Source organism: Anolis sagrei, chromosome X (assembly GCF_037176765.1).
Source record: "Anolis sagrei isolate rAnoSag1 chromosome X, rAnoSag1.mat, whole genome shotgun sequence".
Classification (NCBI taxonomy): domain Eukaryota; kingdom Metazoa; phylum Chordata; class Lepidosauria; order Squamata; family Dactyloidae; genus Anolis; species Anolis sagrei.
In genome coordinates, this window is record NC_090034.1 from 29329439 (window position 1) to 29343147 (window position 13709).

Here is a 13709-nt window from a genome sequence, read left to right on the forward strand (position 1 = left end):
AGCTCTTCACATTATATTATTGCAATTATGGTTGGATGCTCAAGAGGAAATAAGCTTAGGAACATAGCAATAACAACAATTGCAGAGCTTGGAATCCCTTTTTATTGCAGATGATCAAGAAAACCAAAGAAGCTTAAACACATTATTATTATTAGTAGTAGTAGTAGTAGTAGTAGTGGTAGTATTGTCCTTGGCATGTTTCCTCTGAATTATATGGAGACAATAATAATGGAATCGGTTATTACTATCATCATCATCATCATCATCATCATCCTACACGTTTCCTCTGAGTTGTATGGTCTATAATAATAATAATAATAATAATAATAATAATGAAATAATAATTTTATTGTGTTCCTAGGCATGTTTCCTCTTAATTATATGGAGTCAATAATAATAATAATAATAATAATAATAATAATGGAATTTATTATCATTACTCTCATAATCGTGGAGCCCCCGGTGGCGCAGTGGGTTAAAGCACTGAGCTGCTGAGCTTGTTGATCGAAAGGTCGCAGGTTCGATTCCGGGGAGCGGCGTGAGCTTCCGCTGTCAGCCCTAGCTTCTGCCAACCTAGCAGTTCGAAAACATGCAAATGTGAGTAGATTAATAGGTACCGCTCTGGCGGGAAGGTAACGGCGCTCCATGCAGTCATGCCGGCTACATGACCTTGGAGGTGTCTACGGACAACGCTGGCTCTTCGGCTTAGAAATGGAGATGAGCACCACACCCCAGAGTCAGACATGATTGGACTTAATGTCAGGGTACTACCTTTACCTTTACCTTTACCTTACTCTCATAATCATCCCATGCATGTTTCCTCTGAGTTGTATGGTCATAATAATAATAATAATAATAATATGGAAATAATTATTATTTTAGTATTATGTTCTTAGGCATGTTTCCTCTAAATTATATGGTGTATTATTATTATTATTATTATTACTACTACTACTACTACTACTATGCACCTAGGCACTTTTTCTCTGAATTGTATGGAATCCCTAATAATAATGATGATGGAATGTATCATCATCATCATATGCATGGTTCCTCTGAAAAAAAAAAATAATAATAATAATAATAATAATAATAATAATGCCTCTAGAACATGGCCATATGGAGGCTATAATAATAATAATGGAATCTATCATCATCATCATCATCCTAGGCATGTTTCCTCTGAGTTATATGGACTCTCCAATAATAATAGCACAACAGGTTAACCACCAGCTGCAATAAATCTTGCCAATCAAAAGGTTGGCAGTTCAAAGCCCGGGTCTGGGGTGAGTGCCCGACCTTCAGCCCAGCTCACTGCCCACCTAGCATATCAAAAACAACTGAGTAGATAAATAGGTACTGCTAACGCGGAGAGGTATTTCAATGGCACCATAAGGAATACCAGAAAAAATGCCAGCGATTGACCAAAAGAAGCAAGTCTGTGACCAGGGCTCTTCGGCATGAAGGATGGAGTGACATCACCGCCCCCCTCCCCCGCAGCCGGAATCAAGCACAACCCCCAAGATGCCAAAGATGGGGAAAAGCCTAGATACCTCTATCTGTGCACTGTGTCTGTGCTGTCAGAGTATAGCGGCATTGAATTTTTGTTGTATATGTGTTCTGTGATCTGCCCTGAGTCCCCTTCGGGGTGAGAAGGGCGGAATATAAATACTGTAAATAAATAAATAATGTTATATGGCATCTCGGTTGCTTAGGAAAGCAAAAGTTCAAAGGGGCAAGGAATCTCCATCCAAAAGATATAGCAGACATTGCCTGACATTGAATCACAACAAAAGCAAGGCTTAATTTATTAATTTTTAATCAATTTACAAAAGAAATCAAGCCACAGACGTCAACAGAAGCAAAGGGAGCCAGAAAGGTCACTGTGCTCCACTTTGCTCCAAGGCAAACCTTTCATAAGTTACAACAACCACAATATTCACCAATACTCCCATTTTTCCAAGACCTTTTAAAAATTATTTTTTTAAAAGAATAAAAACAACTCTTTAAAAACCAGCATGACAATTATGTACAAAAACAAAACAAATAAGTAATAAGTCAATATGACCGAAAAATACACACAGAGACGAGGAGAAAGGAAACCAAATCAAGTTTCTCAACACAGAAATGGAAGATCATGGCTCCGTTCTTCTTTCCTCCCTCCTTCCTCCGAAGGCCCTTAACCTGGAATGGAGGCCTATGGGACTTGAATTGTCCTTCCTTCCTCCAAAGAAATCAATTACAGGTTTTGTAAACTGCCTTGGGTTCCTTCAGAGGAAAGAGGGAGGAGAGAAGTAGAGCTCCAGAGAGAGGCCTGAATTTTGTAGTATTTAAACTCCTTTAAGGCCTTCGGAGGAAGAAAGGAGGGAGAGAAGCAGAGACAGGCCTCCATTTTGTAGTTTTTAAACTGCCTTAAGGCTTTTGGAGGAAGGGTGGAGGACAGAAGATTAGAGTTCCAGAGACAGGAGGAGGGAGGAGAGAAGAGTGGAGCTCCATGTTGTCCTTTTGCCATGCCTTCAAAGAAAGGAAGGGAGAATCGGCACCCAATACGGGTGTCACTATTATGCAAGGAAAACGAATACCCTTTTGTCTCCCCCCCCCCCCAAAAAGGGTGAGGTGCGACGATTATGCGATGAAGTAATAACAGATCACACAGGAGGCCAGTTCCAAGGATACAGATCCACACCCGGACCTGCACTCAGTGGCGCTCAGCGCCGGATTCTCAAAAGAGACCATCTTCATCCCTCCAAACTTCATTGATCCCCTGGCAAAAAAGGCGAGGAGGGTCATGAGCCAGACCTTTAGGGCGCCAAGGCCTCCTCCTCCTCCACCGCCTCCTCCGCTGGCCGGACCTTCATGGTGGTGGCGCGCAGCGGGTAGTAGCGCCCCTTCCAGGTCTTCCAGAAGATGCCCTGCTTCCTCTCGTGCCGCTGGCGGGGCAGTGAGCGGAAGTACTTCCCGTTCAGATTGGCCTGCCCACAGGCCCCGAACCACCAGCCGCCTGCAGAGGAAGCACAGGGAAAGGGATGGGCTGGGTGGCCTTTGGGGGCCACTGCCAGTTTCGACAGGAGACCTTGGTTCTATAGACTGATCCCTCCATGAACCTTCTGAGGTCTCGGAGGCTGAGGTCATCTGTTGGGAGGGCTTGTGTTGTGGATTTCAATGGTAGAAAGAGGTGTGTGGACTGGATGGTCTTTGGGGCTCCCTTCCTACTCTAAGATTCTATCTATCTATCTATCTATCTATCTATCTATCTACCCACCCACCCACCCACCTACCCACCCACCCATCCATCCATCCATCCATCCATCCATGTCTCTATCCATCCATCCATGTATCTATCTACCTAGGTATCTAACTCTCCATGTATCTATCTATCCATCTATCTTGGGGAGGTTGGACTGGATGGCCTTTGGGGTCCCCTTCGAACTCTAGGAAAGCCCCCCACGCAGGGAGGGAGAGAGATGGAATGGGGCTCCCTGTTTCTTACCAGAGAGGTGCTTTGCACAGTTGGCATCTGGGCGGAGGTCGTGGTCTCGGTCCCGGGTGGAGAAGGGCAGGGCTGGGGGGGCACTGGGACCTTGGGGAAGTTGGCGCAGGGCGTAGGCATGGGCTTCCTGGGCCAGGGGGGCGGCCAGGAACTCCTCCTGGTGGGAGCCCCCCTCCCAGTCCTGTAGCTCCACTTGCAGCCGAAAGGGGCCGCCCGCCACTGCCTGACGCACGCGCTCCAGCCCCAGCCAGAACTCTCCTGCGAGGGAGGAAGGAAAGAAGGAGAAGGACAGGCTCAGTCAAAGGGAAGAGGCATCCGAGAGACACCCCCCTCCCATATGACCCCCCCTTACCAGTCAAGTTCCCAAAACCATCCCGGTATTCCTCCCACAGCCGGTCAAAGTCCACCGAGCCGTCCAGGCGCCTCTGGATCACTGTCCAGCCTCCGCTGCCTGGAAAGATTAAATAATGGGGAAAGAGTTCTATTTGGATCCGTGGGCATTGAAGAAGAAGAGAAGAAAAGGAAGAAGAAAGGAGGAGGAGGAAGATTAAGAGGAAGTAAAAGAAGGAAAGGAAAAAAAGCAGGAGGAGGAAAAGGAGGAAGACGATTACGAGGAAGTAAAAGAAGAAAAGGAAAGAAGAGGATGAGGAAGAAGAGAAGGAGAAGAAGAGGAAGAAGATTAAGAAGAAAAGCAAAAAGAAGAAGAAAGAAGAGGTAGAAGAGGAGGGGAAGCAGATTAAGAAGAAAAGGAAGAAGGGAAGAAGAAAGAGAAATGGATGAGCAAGATTAAAAAGAAGAAAAGGAAGAAGAGAAGAGGAGGAGGAAGATTAAGAAAAAGAAAAATAAGAAAAGGAAAAGAAAGAGGATGAGGAAGAAGACAAAACGAAGAGGAGGAAGAAGATTAAGAAGAAGAAAGGAAGAAGAGAAGGAGAAAGAAAAGAGGAGGAAGAAAAACATTAAGAAATAAAAGAAGAAAAAGAAGTACAACAAGAGGGAGAAGAGTAAATGAAGAAAGGGGAGAAAAAAGGAGAAAAAAGATTAAGAAGAGTAGAAGAAAAAGAAGAGGAAGAAAAGGAGGAGGGAAGGAGGAGGTAGAATTAGAAGAGAGGAGGAAACGTTGTTTACAATTTTGTGTTGCCTCCCCTCCCAAAGCAGTTTACAGATTATTAAAACCAATACAGATTAAGTAAAAATATAGGGAAACACCAGCAAACACAATCTTACCCCAAATAAAAGCCAGCTCAAACTGTAATCTGAGGGCCGATTCAAACTCAGAACTTGAACCACACCACCACCTCCTGTCACTCTTTGTCTCTCCCTCTCGTCTCCATATACATTATATAAATTCTCTATATACATACATACCTGGAGTCAAGTCGCAGAAGACTTCAAAGGGTTGGGATCCCGGAGGCTGGATGTGGAAGACGCCGCTGCTTTGCCCTCCGTCCAGGAAGATCTGGTGGCAGCCAGAAGGGAAGTCTGCGGAAGGGAAGGAAGAGAAGAAAGGAAAATAAACACATCCATGAACCGAAGCCCAGGCATTCGTCCTGCTCTTGTGGCAGGTCATTTTTGACCTACGGTGACCCGAAGGAAACCAACTGATCATTGCACTTTCTGGGTGTTTTTGTGTTCCTTGCGTAATAGTCATATTTGAGGCTGATTCTCACTTCCTTCCTTCCTTCCTTCCTTCCTTCCTTCCTTCCTTCCTTCCTTCCTTCAAATGGAGACTTGTGTCTGGAGCTCCACTCTTCTCTCCTTCCTCCAAAGCCCCTTAAGACAGTTTAGAAACTATACAATAGATGCCTCTGCAGCTCCGCTCTTCTCTCTTTCCACTAAAGACCCTAAAAACAGCATTAAAACTACAAAATGGAGGCCTATGGTGCTCCACTTTTCTCTCCTCCCTCCAAAGGCCCTTAAGGCAGTTTAACAAAACCTGGAACGGAGGCCTTGGATCTTGGATCGTCCCTCCTTTCTCCAAAGAACTCCATTCTAGGTCTTGTAAACAGTCTTAAACTCACAGCAACCAGCTGCCTTAAGGGCCTTCAGAGGAAGGAGGGAAGAATGGAGCTCCAGAGGCCTCTATCTTGTAGTGCTGAAATAGCCTTAAGGGCCGTCCGAGGAAGGAAAGAAGAGTGGAGCTCCAGAGACAGGCTTCCATTCTGTAGTGTTGAAACAGCCTTTGAAGGACGGAGGGAGACGAGTGGAGCTCCAGAGACAGACCTCAACTCTGCAGTGTTTAAATTGCTTTCGCCTTCAGAGGAAGGTAGGAGGAGAGAAATATGAAGCTGCCGAGGCCTCCATTTTATAGTTTTGAAACTGCCTTAAGGGCCTTCAGAGGAAGGAGGGAAGAGAGAAGATTGGCACTCCAAAGGCCTCCATTTTGTAGTTTTAATGCTGTTTTGAGGGCCTTTAGTGGAAAGAGAGAAGAGTGGCGCTCCAGAGGCATCCATTGTATAGTTTCTAATCTGCTTTAAGGGCCTTTGGAGGGAGGAGAGAAAAGTGGAGCTCCAGAGGCTGACATTTTATAGTTTCTAAACTGCCTTAGCATCTGGAGGAAGGAGAGAAGAGTGGAGCTCCAGAGACCTCAATTTTTTATTTTCTAAACAGCCTTCAGACCTTTGGAGAAAGAAGGAAGGAAGGAAGGAAGGAAGGAAGGAAGGAAGGAAGGAAGGAAGGAAGGAAGGAAGGAAGGAAGGTAGGACTCTGCCATGGGTTTTGCCATCAAGCTCTTTCCAAAGTCTTTCCTTTGGACTCAGCGTCAACATGACCTTTCCTCTAATTCCTAACATGACTTGCATCATCCTCGTCATCCTCCTCCTCCTCCTCCTCCCCTCTGGCCGAGGACGTGATCTCTTCCTCGCAGCAAAAGGGAAGGGAAAGCCTTGGTGTTGGATTACAGCATGATCTTACGATCTGTCTGGAATTCCCAGTTTTCTGGGTCTTGTTCTTTATTTACTGTCCTGATTCTCGAGCACTGCAGAATAATTCAACCGGAGAAGTCGGCTATAGCAGAGCACCTGATGAACCAACCTGGACACAGCATATTATTGGAGAACACAGAAATGCTGAACCACTCTCACAACCACCATGTCTGACTACACAGAGAAGCCACTGAAATCCACAAACATGTGGACAATTTCAACAGAAAGAAGGAAACCATGAAAATGAACAAAATCTGGCCACCAATATTTAAAAGCACCAGAATAAAGATAGTAAATAAAGAGAAACACATAGAAAACAGGGGAATTCCAGACGAAACCATCAGGGCCAACTAACACCTCCCAACAAATGATTCCCCCCAGGCAGCAACAGCCAGACTTTGAAGCTACAAGGCTATTCAGTGCTAATCAAGGTGGCCAATAGCAAAATGCACACTTGCCTCAAGCAGGCAAGAGTTCTTTCTCCCACCATAGACATTATTCCAGATCTATATATGTATGTGTGTGTGTGTGTGTGTGTGTGTATACACACACACACCACTTGCCTAGTTTTCAACAGACCTCACAACCTCTGAGGATGCCTGTCATAGATGCAGGCGAAACGTCAGGAGAGAATGCTTCTGCAATATGGCCAAACAGCTCAGAAAACTCAAAGCAACCCCATTATTACTATTATTATTATTATTACTACTATTAAGCAGGGGCTGGATGCCCATCTGTCAGGGGTGCTTTGATTGTGTTATTCCTGCCTGGCAGAGTAAAGGGGGTTGGACTAGATGACCTTTGGGGTCTCTTCCAAGTGTAAACCCCCAAGCCAGTTCTCACAAAGCCTTTCTTGGTGAGGATGCTCCTCCAGGGGCTTTGGGAAGATGTAAATTCCTGCTTCCGCCCGCCGCCTCGCAGGGGGAGCGCGCTGGCTGGCCTTTGCCCGACTTGGAGCGGTGCCAGAGAAGGAGGAGGAGGAGGAGGCGGAGGAGGCATGCCCTTTCCCCTACTTGGCCCAGGCCCAAAGGAAAGGAGAGACAGACCTCCTCCTTCCCCATTCATTCGCTCCATTGGAAGCCACAGAAGCATCCGCTCTGGGTTTCCCAGTCTCTTCCTCCAATAACAACCCCAAGATTCAAGGCCATCATACTATGTATTACGATTGTTCCTGGATTATTATATTATATTATTATATATTGTATTATGCTATATTATATTATATTATAAATATATTTATGAAAGTATAACTTTATCATATTATTATATTATTATAATATATTACACTTTAACAAGCCCAAGATTCAAGGCTCTCATGTGAATAATAAATACAATGTAATACGATATTTGTTCCTGGGTTATTATGTTATAAATATATTTATTATAGCATTATAATTGTATTATATTACAGTATTTAACAAGCCCAAGATTCAAGGCAGTCAGGTAGGTATTATTATTACCACCTTCTTATTAAATTCTTAGTATTTTATTATTATTTTATTATTTTATTGTATTATTAAGTTGGTATTACTACTTTGATATTAGTACATTGTTATTAAATTATTGTTGTTATTAAATTACTGTTTAATTACGTTGTTATTATTAAATAATAGGGTAGTATATAATTAAGGTGGTGCATCAGGTTAAAGCGCTGAGCTGCTGAACTCGCTGACCAAAAGGTCGGCGGTTTGAATCCGGGGAGTGGCGTGAGCTCCCGCTGGTAGCCCCAGCTTCTGCCAACCTAGCAGTTCAAAAGCATGCAAATTTGAGTAGATCAATAGGTACCACTTCTGCAGGAACGTAACTGCGCTCCATGCAGTCATGCCGACCACATGACCTTGGAGGTGTCTACGGACAACGCCGGCTCTTCGGCTTAGAAATGGAGATGAGAACCAACCCCCCAGAGTCAGAGTCAGGGGAAACCTTTACCTTTTGATATAAATAAAGATTATTATTATTATTATTATTATTATTATTATTATTTATATAAGCCTCACCCCAAAAACAAGCCCGAGTTTAAGATACGTGCCAGGTAGATGGATACGACGGATGTATCAAGTGATTAAATAAATAAATGATAGTGATTATTTTTAAAATCCCAGAGTTAACGGGAAGCAGTGACTCACTGGAAGCTTCGGAGGCTTTGGCCGTTGTCGCGGGTCCTCCTCCTTCTCTGCTGTGGTTGGCGGGTCGATGCAGGCCGCCCTCCCCGGCATCAATGACATGTCCCCCCTTGAGGTGGAATGGAAGGAGCAGGTTGACCTATGGGAATGAGGAGGAGGAGGAGGATGAAGGAGGAAACCCATCACCTCTGTGCCCATACCGCTCAAGGACCCTCCGGATGGACAGGGGAGGAGGAGGAGAAGCAACAATCAGTACGTCCCTCTTCAACATCAATGGAGCCCCCTTCCAGCATCTTCTCCATGCTGATGCTACTAAAGGACCCTCCAGATGGACAGAGGAGAAACCATCAATAATAATAATAATAATAATGTAATAATAATAATAATAATAATAATGTTGATTTACATTTATCAACCAATAGGCTTGCTTGCTGAGCAACCCAGCCACACCTGCCCTTGGCTTATGCAAGGGAGACATATTTATTTATTTACAGCCGAATACCAAAGCCAGGCCTGGGCCGGAGCCAAGCCATTAGTTTGCATGCATCCCGTCATGCGTGATCAGGTGTGCTTCACGTGTCCCTCCAAAACAACAATGAGCACTCCATTAGCGCCAACGATCGTGGCACAGGGTGTTCTTGGGCTCCGCTTCCAATTGTCCCTATGCATTTTTAAAGGGGGAAAGGGTGCCCTGGGGCATGAACAGAGTACCTTGCTCTGGAGGCTCTTAATCTGCAGGTTCTGCTTGTCCATGCGGTACTGCTGCTGCTTGAGCTTCTGGGAGAGCTCCTCGATCTTGGCACTCTGGCGGCTCACCAGGCTCTGCAAAAGGAAGATCGTTCAGGCATCATTATTACTATTATTATTATTATTATTATTATTATTATTATTATGGACACTCCATTCTCTTCTAAGGGAGGGAGGGAGGGAGGGAGGGAGGGATTCAAAGGGCTTCTTCTTGATGCCGTAATGATTAATAGGACAGATCCTACAGCTGCTGTAAGGACAAAGTCCTGACCTGTCAGCACAAAGGGGAGAAGCCTTTGTTGCATCAATGGGGTGTTTTCCCCACCCCATCCTAAGCCTCTTGCAATCTCTGACCATGTGCAGAGTGCCTTTCCCATCCCATCCTAAGCCTGTGCTACATCTAAGCATGTGCAGAGTGCTTTCCCCACCCCATTGGAAGACTTTGCAACCTCTGAGCATGTGCAGAGTGCCCTGCCCCACAACATTTTAAGATAAGAGTGCTTTCCCCACCCTGTGTGGCCCCTGACCATGTGCAGAGTGCCTTTCCCACTCTTGAAACCTCTGAGCCTGTGCAAAGTGCTTTATCACTTTCAGTTCCTCCCCACCCTAAGACTTTTCCAGACTCTGATCATGTGCAGAGTGCCTTTCGTATCCTATTCTAAGATTCTTGCGCTCCCTGAGCACATGCAGAGTGTTTTCTCCATTTCCAGCTCCTCCTCATCCTAGGGCTCTTACAACCTCTGATCATGTGCAGAGTGCTTTTCCCACCCGACCCTAAGCCTGTGCTACATCTAAGCATGTACAGAGTGCTCTCCCCACCCCAGCTTAAGCCTCTTGCAACCTCTGATCATGTGCAGAGTGCCTTTCCCACCCCATCCTAAGCCTGTGCTACGTCTAAGCATGTACAGAGTGCTCTCCCCATCACAGCCTAAGCCTCTTGCAACCTCTGATCATGTGCAGAGTGCCTTTCCCATCCCATCCTAAGCTTGTGCTACGTCTAAGCATGTAGAGTGCACTCCCTACCCTAAGCCTCTTGCAACCTCTGATCATGTGCAGAGTGCCTTTCCCATCCCATCCTAAGCTTGTGCTACGTCTAAGCATGTAGAGTGCACTCCCTACCCTAAGCCTCTTGCAACCTCTGATCATGTGCAGAGTGCCTTTCCCCACTTCCAGCTTCTCCTAGGACTTTTCGCCTGTGCAAAGTGCTTTCCCCACTTTATTCTAAGGCCCTTGCAACCTCCAATGGTGTGCAGAGTGCCTTTCCCACCCCACTTGAAGACCCTTGCGCCCCCTGAGCGTGTGCAGAGTGCAGGGGTGTACCCACCTGTTGGGGGCGGAGGGCGTCGAGGCGCTGGGCCAGGTCCTGGATCTGGCCCCGGGTGCGCTCCACGTGCTCCTTGAGGCCCCTGCCCAGCTGGAGCAGCCCATGGGCCAGCACGTTCACTTCCTCCCAGGAGGCCCCCTTCCGAGGGGAAGAGGAAGAGGAAGAGGAAGAGAGAAGCAGCGCCCACACAAGCCCTGCTGCCCAGCCGCCCTGCATGCCTGCCTGCCTGCCTGCCTGCCTTTGTGGAGCAGGGCCTGGGACGCAAAGCCCTTTATAGCAGCAGCAGCAGCCACTCCCTCCCTCCCTTCCTCCTCCTCCTCCTCCTTCTTCTTTCTTTCTGTCTTTCCTCCCTCCTTCCTCTTTTTCCTCCAGGCAAACAAACAGGGACTTCCTGAGGACTAGCTCCCCCCTAGCCTAGGAAAGGGGGCCAAAGGTCACCCAAGAAGATACAAGGAATGCATGAATCCACCCAGAATCCTGAGTCATAATAAGAGAATCCTAGGCTTGGAAGAGACCCCCAAGGGCCATCCAGTCCAACCCCCTTTCAGCCATAAAGACCCAATGAATGAATGAATGAATTCAAGAATAGAAATAAAAATAATAGAATCCTATAGATCAGTGGTTCTCAACTCTCCTAATGCTACGACCCCTTAATACAGTTCCTCATCATGTGGTGACCTCCAATCAGAAAATTATTTTTGTTGCTACTTCATAACTGTCATTTTGTTATTGTTATGAATTGTAATGTAAATATCTGATATGTAGGATGTATTTTCATTCACTAGACCAAACTTGACACAAATATCCAATACGCCCACATTTGAATACTGGTGATGTGGCGGGTTGATTTTTGTCATTTGAGAGTTGTAGTTGCTGGGATTTATAGTTCACCTACTATCAAAGAGCATTTTGAACTCCACCAATAATGGAATTGAACCACACTTGGCACAAAGAACTCCCATGAGCAACAGAAAATACTGGAAGGGTTTGGTGGGCATTGACTTTGAGTTTTGGAGTTGTAGTTCACCTACATCCAGAGAGCACTGTGGACTCAAACAATTATGCATCTGGACCAAACTTGGCACAAATACTCAATATGCCCAAATGTGAACACTGGTGGAGTTTGGGGAAAATAGACCTTGACATTTGGGAGTTGTAGCTGCTAGGATTTATAGTTCACTTACAATCAAAGAGCATTCAGAACCCCACCAACAATAGAATTGGGCCAAACTTCCCACACAGAACCCCCATGACCAACAGAAAATATTGCGTTTTCTAGTGGTCTTTGGTGACCCCTCTGACACCCCCTCACGACTCCCTCAGGGGTCCCGACCCCCAGGTTGAGAAACACTGCTATAGATGCAAGGGACCCCAAAGGTCCAACCCATTCGGCCATGGAGACACAATGAACGAGTGAATAAATGAACCCTAGATATGAAAGGGACCCCTAAGGGTCATCCAGCCCAACCCTCTAGCCATAGAGACACAATGAATGAATTAATTAATTAAAATAATAGAATCCTAGAGATGGAAGGGACCCCCAAATGTCATCCAGTCCAACCACATTCAGTCATAGAGACACAATTAATGAATGAATGAGTGGGTCAATAATAATAATAATAATAGTAATAATAATAATAGAAATAATAATAGAAGGGACTCCCAAGGACCATCCAGTCCAATCCCCCTTTGGCCATGAAATAAGACACAATGAATGAATGAATAGTAAATAATAGTAATGATAATAATAATAATCTTTTAATAAACATTGACAAAATCACGATCTGTCAACTGCAAAAGGCCACCTTACTTGGATCTGCACGCATCATTCGAAAATACATCACACAGTCCTAGACGCTTGGGAAGTGTTCAACTTGTGATTTTGTGATACGAAATCCAGCATATAGATCTCGTTTGCTATGACATATTGTACTTTTGTGTCAATAATAATAATAATAATAGAATCCTAGAGGTGGAAAGGACCCCCAAAGTCCATCCAGTCACCAGATATCACGATTGTGGAAAAGAAAAAAGTTTAGATTTTTGATGTCACCATACCAGGTAACAGTCACATTGAGGAAAAACAACAGGAAAAACTCAGCTGTTATCAGGACCTCAAAATCGAATTGCAAAGACTCTGGCATAAACCAGTACAGATGGCCCCAGTGGTCATCGGCACACTGGGTACCATGCCAAAAGATCTCAGCCGGCATTTGGAAACCATAAACGTTCACAAAATCATGATCTGTCACCTGCAAAAGGCCACTTTACTTGGATCTGCACGCATCATTGGACTTGTGATTTTGTGATACAAAATCCAGCATATATGTCTCATTTGCTGCAACAGACTGTGTTTTTGTGTCAGTAAAATAATAATAATAATAATAATAATAATAATAATAATAGAATCCTAGAGATGGAAAGGACCCCAAAGGTCATCCAGTCCAACCACCTTCAGTTATGAAGGCACAATGCATGGCCACCCAGCCTCTGCTTAATAATAATAATAATAATAATAATAATAATAATAATAATAATAATAGAGTTGTAAAGGACCACTAAAGGCCATCTAGTCTGCCCCTCTTCTGCCAGGCATAAAATCATTAACAACAACATTCTAGTTGGAAGGGACCACAGAGGTCATCCAGTCCAACTCCATTCTGCACAATCCATATTAATAGTAATAGAACCGATTGAAAGAATTTAAACAATTAAAAGAAGTTTCAGAGGCCATTTGGCTTCCTTCACAAGGTGACTCACTTTTCCCTGAAAGGCTCTGTCTCAATGCTAGAGATGCTGGGAAGCTAGTCCTGGGTGACTCCCCAAGGCAAGACAGGCTTTCAGGGCTGGAATGGGGCCCCTCAAGGTCATCTAGTCCAACCCCCAAGGTTTAATTAAAAGGAAGTTGTACAGAGAGCCAACTTGGAAAGCCAAAAGCCAAGGAATGAAGTGTGTCAACAAGACCTTTTTTGAAAAGATATATTCTGAAATAATAATATATGTAATATAGTAATATAAACTAATACTTATATATGATATGATCTACTAATTTATTTTATTTATCATGTCGGAAACGAAATGAGGGTACAATGATAATGTATTTT

At 44.8% G+C, this 13709-nt stretch overlaps 1 protein-coding gene across 1 annotated transcript; it reads right to left on the reverse strand.

Moving 5' to 3' along the window:
• Positions 1-1802: 1802 nt before the first annotated feature.
• Positions 1803-10870, reverse strand: ANGPTL4 (angiopoietin like 4). The gene is made up of 7 exons (XM_060786142.2): positions 10606-10870; positions 9246-9356; positions 8538-8673; positions 4856-4969; positions 3843-3941; positions 3491-3748; positions 1803-3001 (listed from the first exon to the last, which is right to left on the reverse strand). The coding sequence occupies exons 1-7, from the start codon at positions 10819-10821 to the stop codon at positions 2802-2804; spliced, it is 1134 nt and encodes a 377-aa protein (XP_060642125.2). The 5' UTR covers positions 10822-10870; the 3' UTR covers positions 1803-2801.
• Between the last annotated feature and the right edge of the window lie 2839 nt (positions 10871-13709).

Bases quoted from the DNA above. Each gene is read 5' to 3' on its own strand.
- ANGPTL4 (XM_060786142.2), bottom strand. From the start codon at position 10,821: ATGCAGGGCGGCTGGGCAGCAGGGCTTGTGTGGGCGCTGCTTCTCTCT. The intron at 4,970-8,537 runs GTGAGTCACTGC...TCCCTTCCGCAG, and splicing joins CAAAGCCTCCGAAGCTTCCA to ACTTCCCTTCTGGCTGCCAC. The intron at 3,942-4,855 runs GTATGTATGTAT...TAATCTTTCCAG, and splicing joins CTTCTGCGACTTGACTCCAG to GCAGCGGAGGCTGGACAGTG.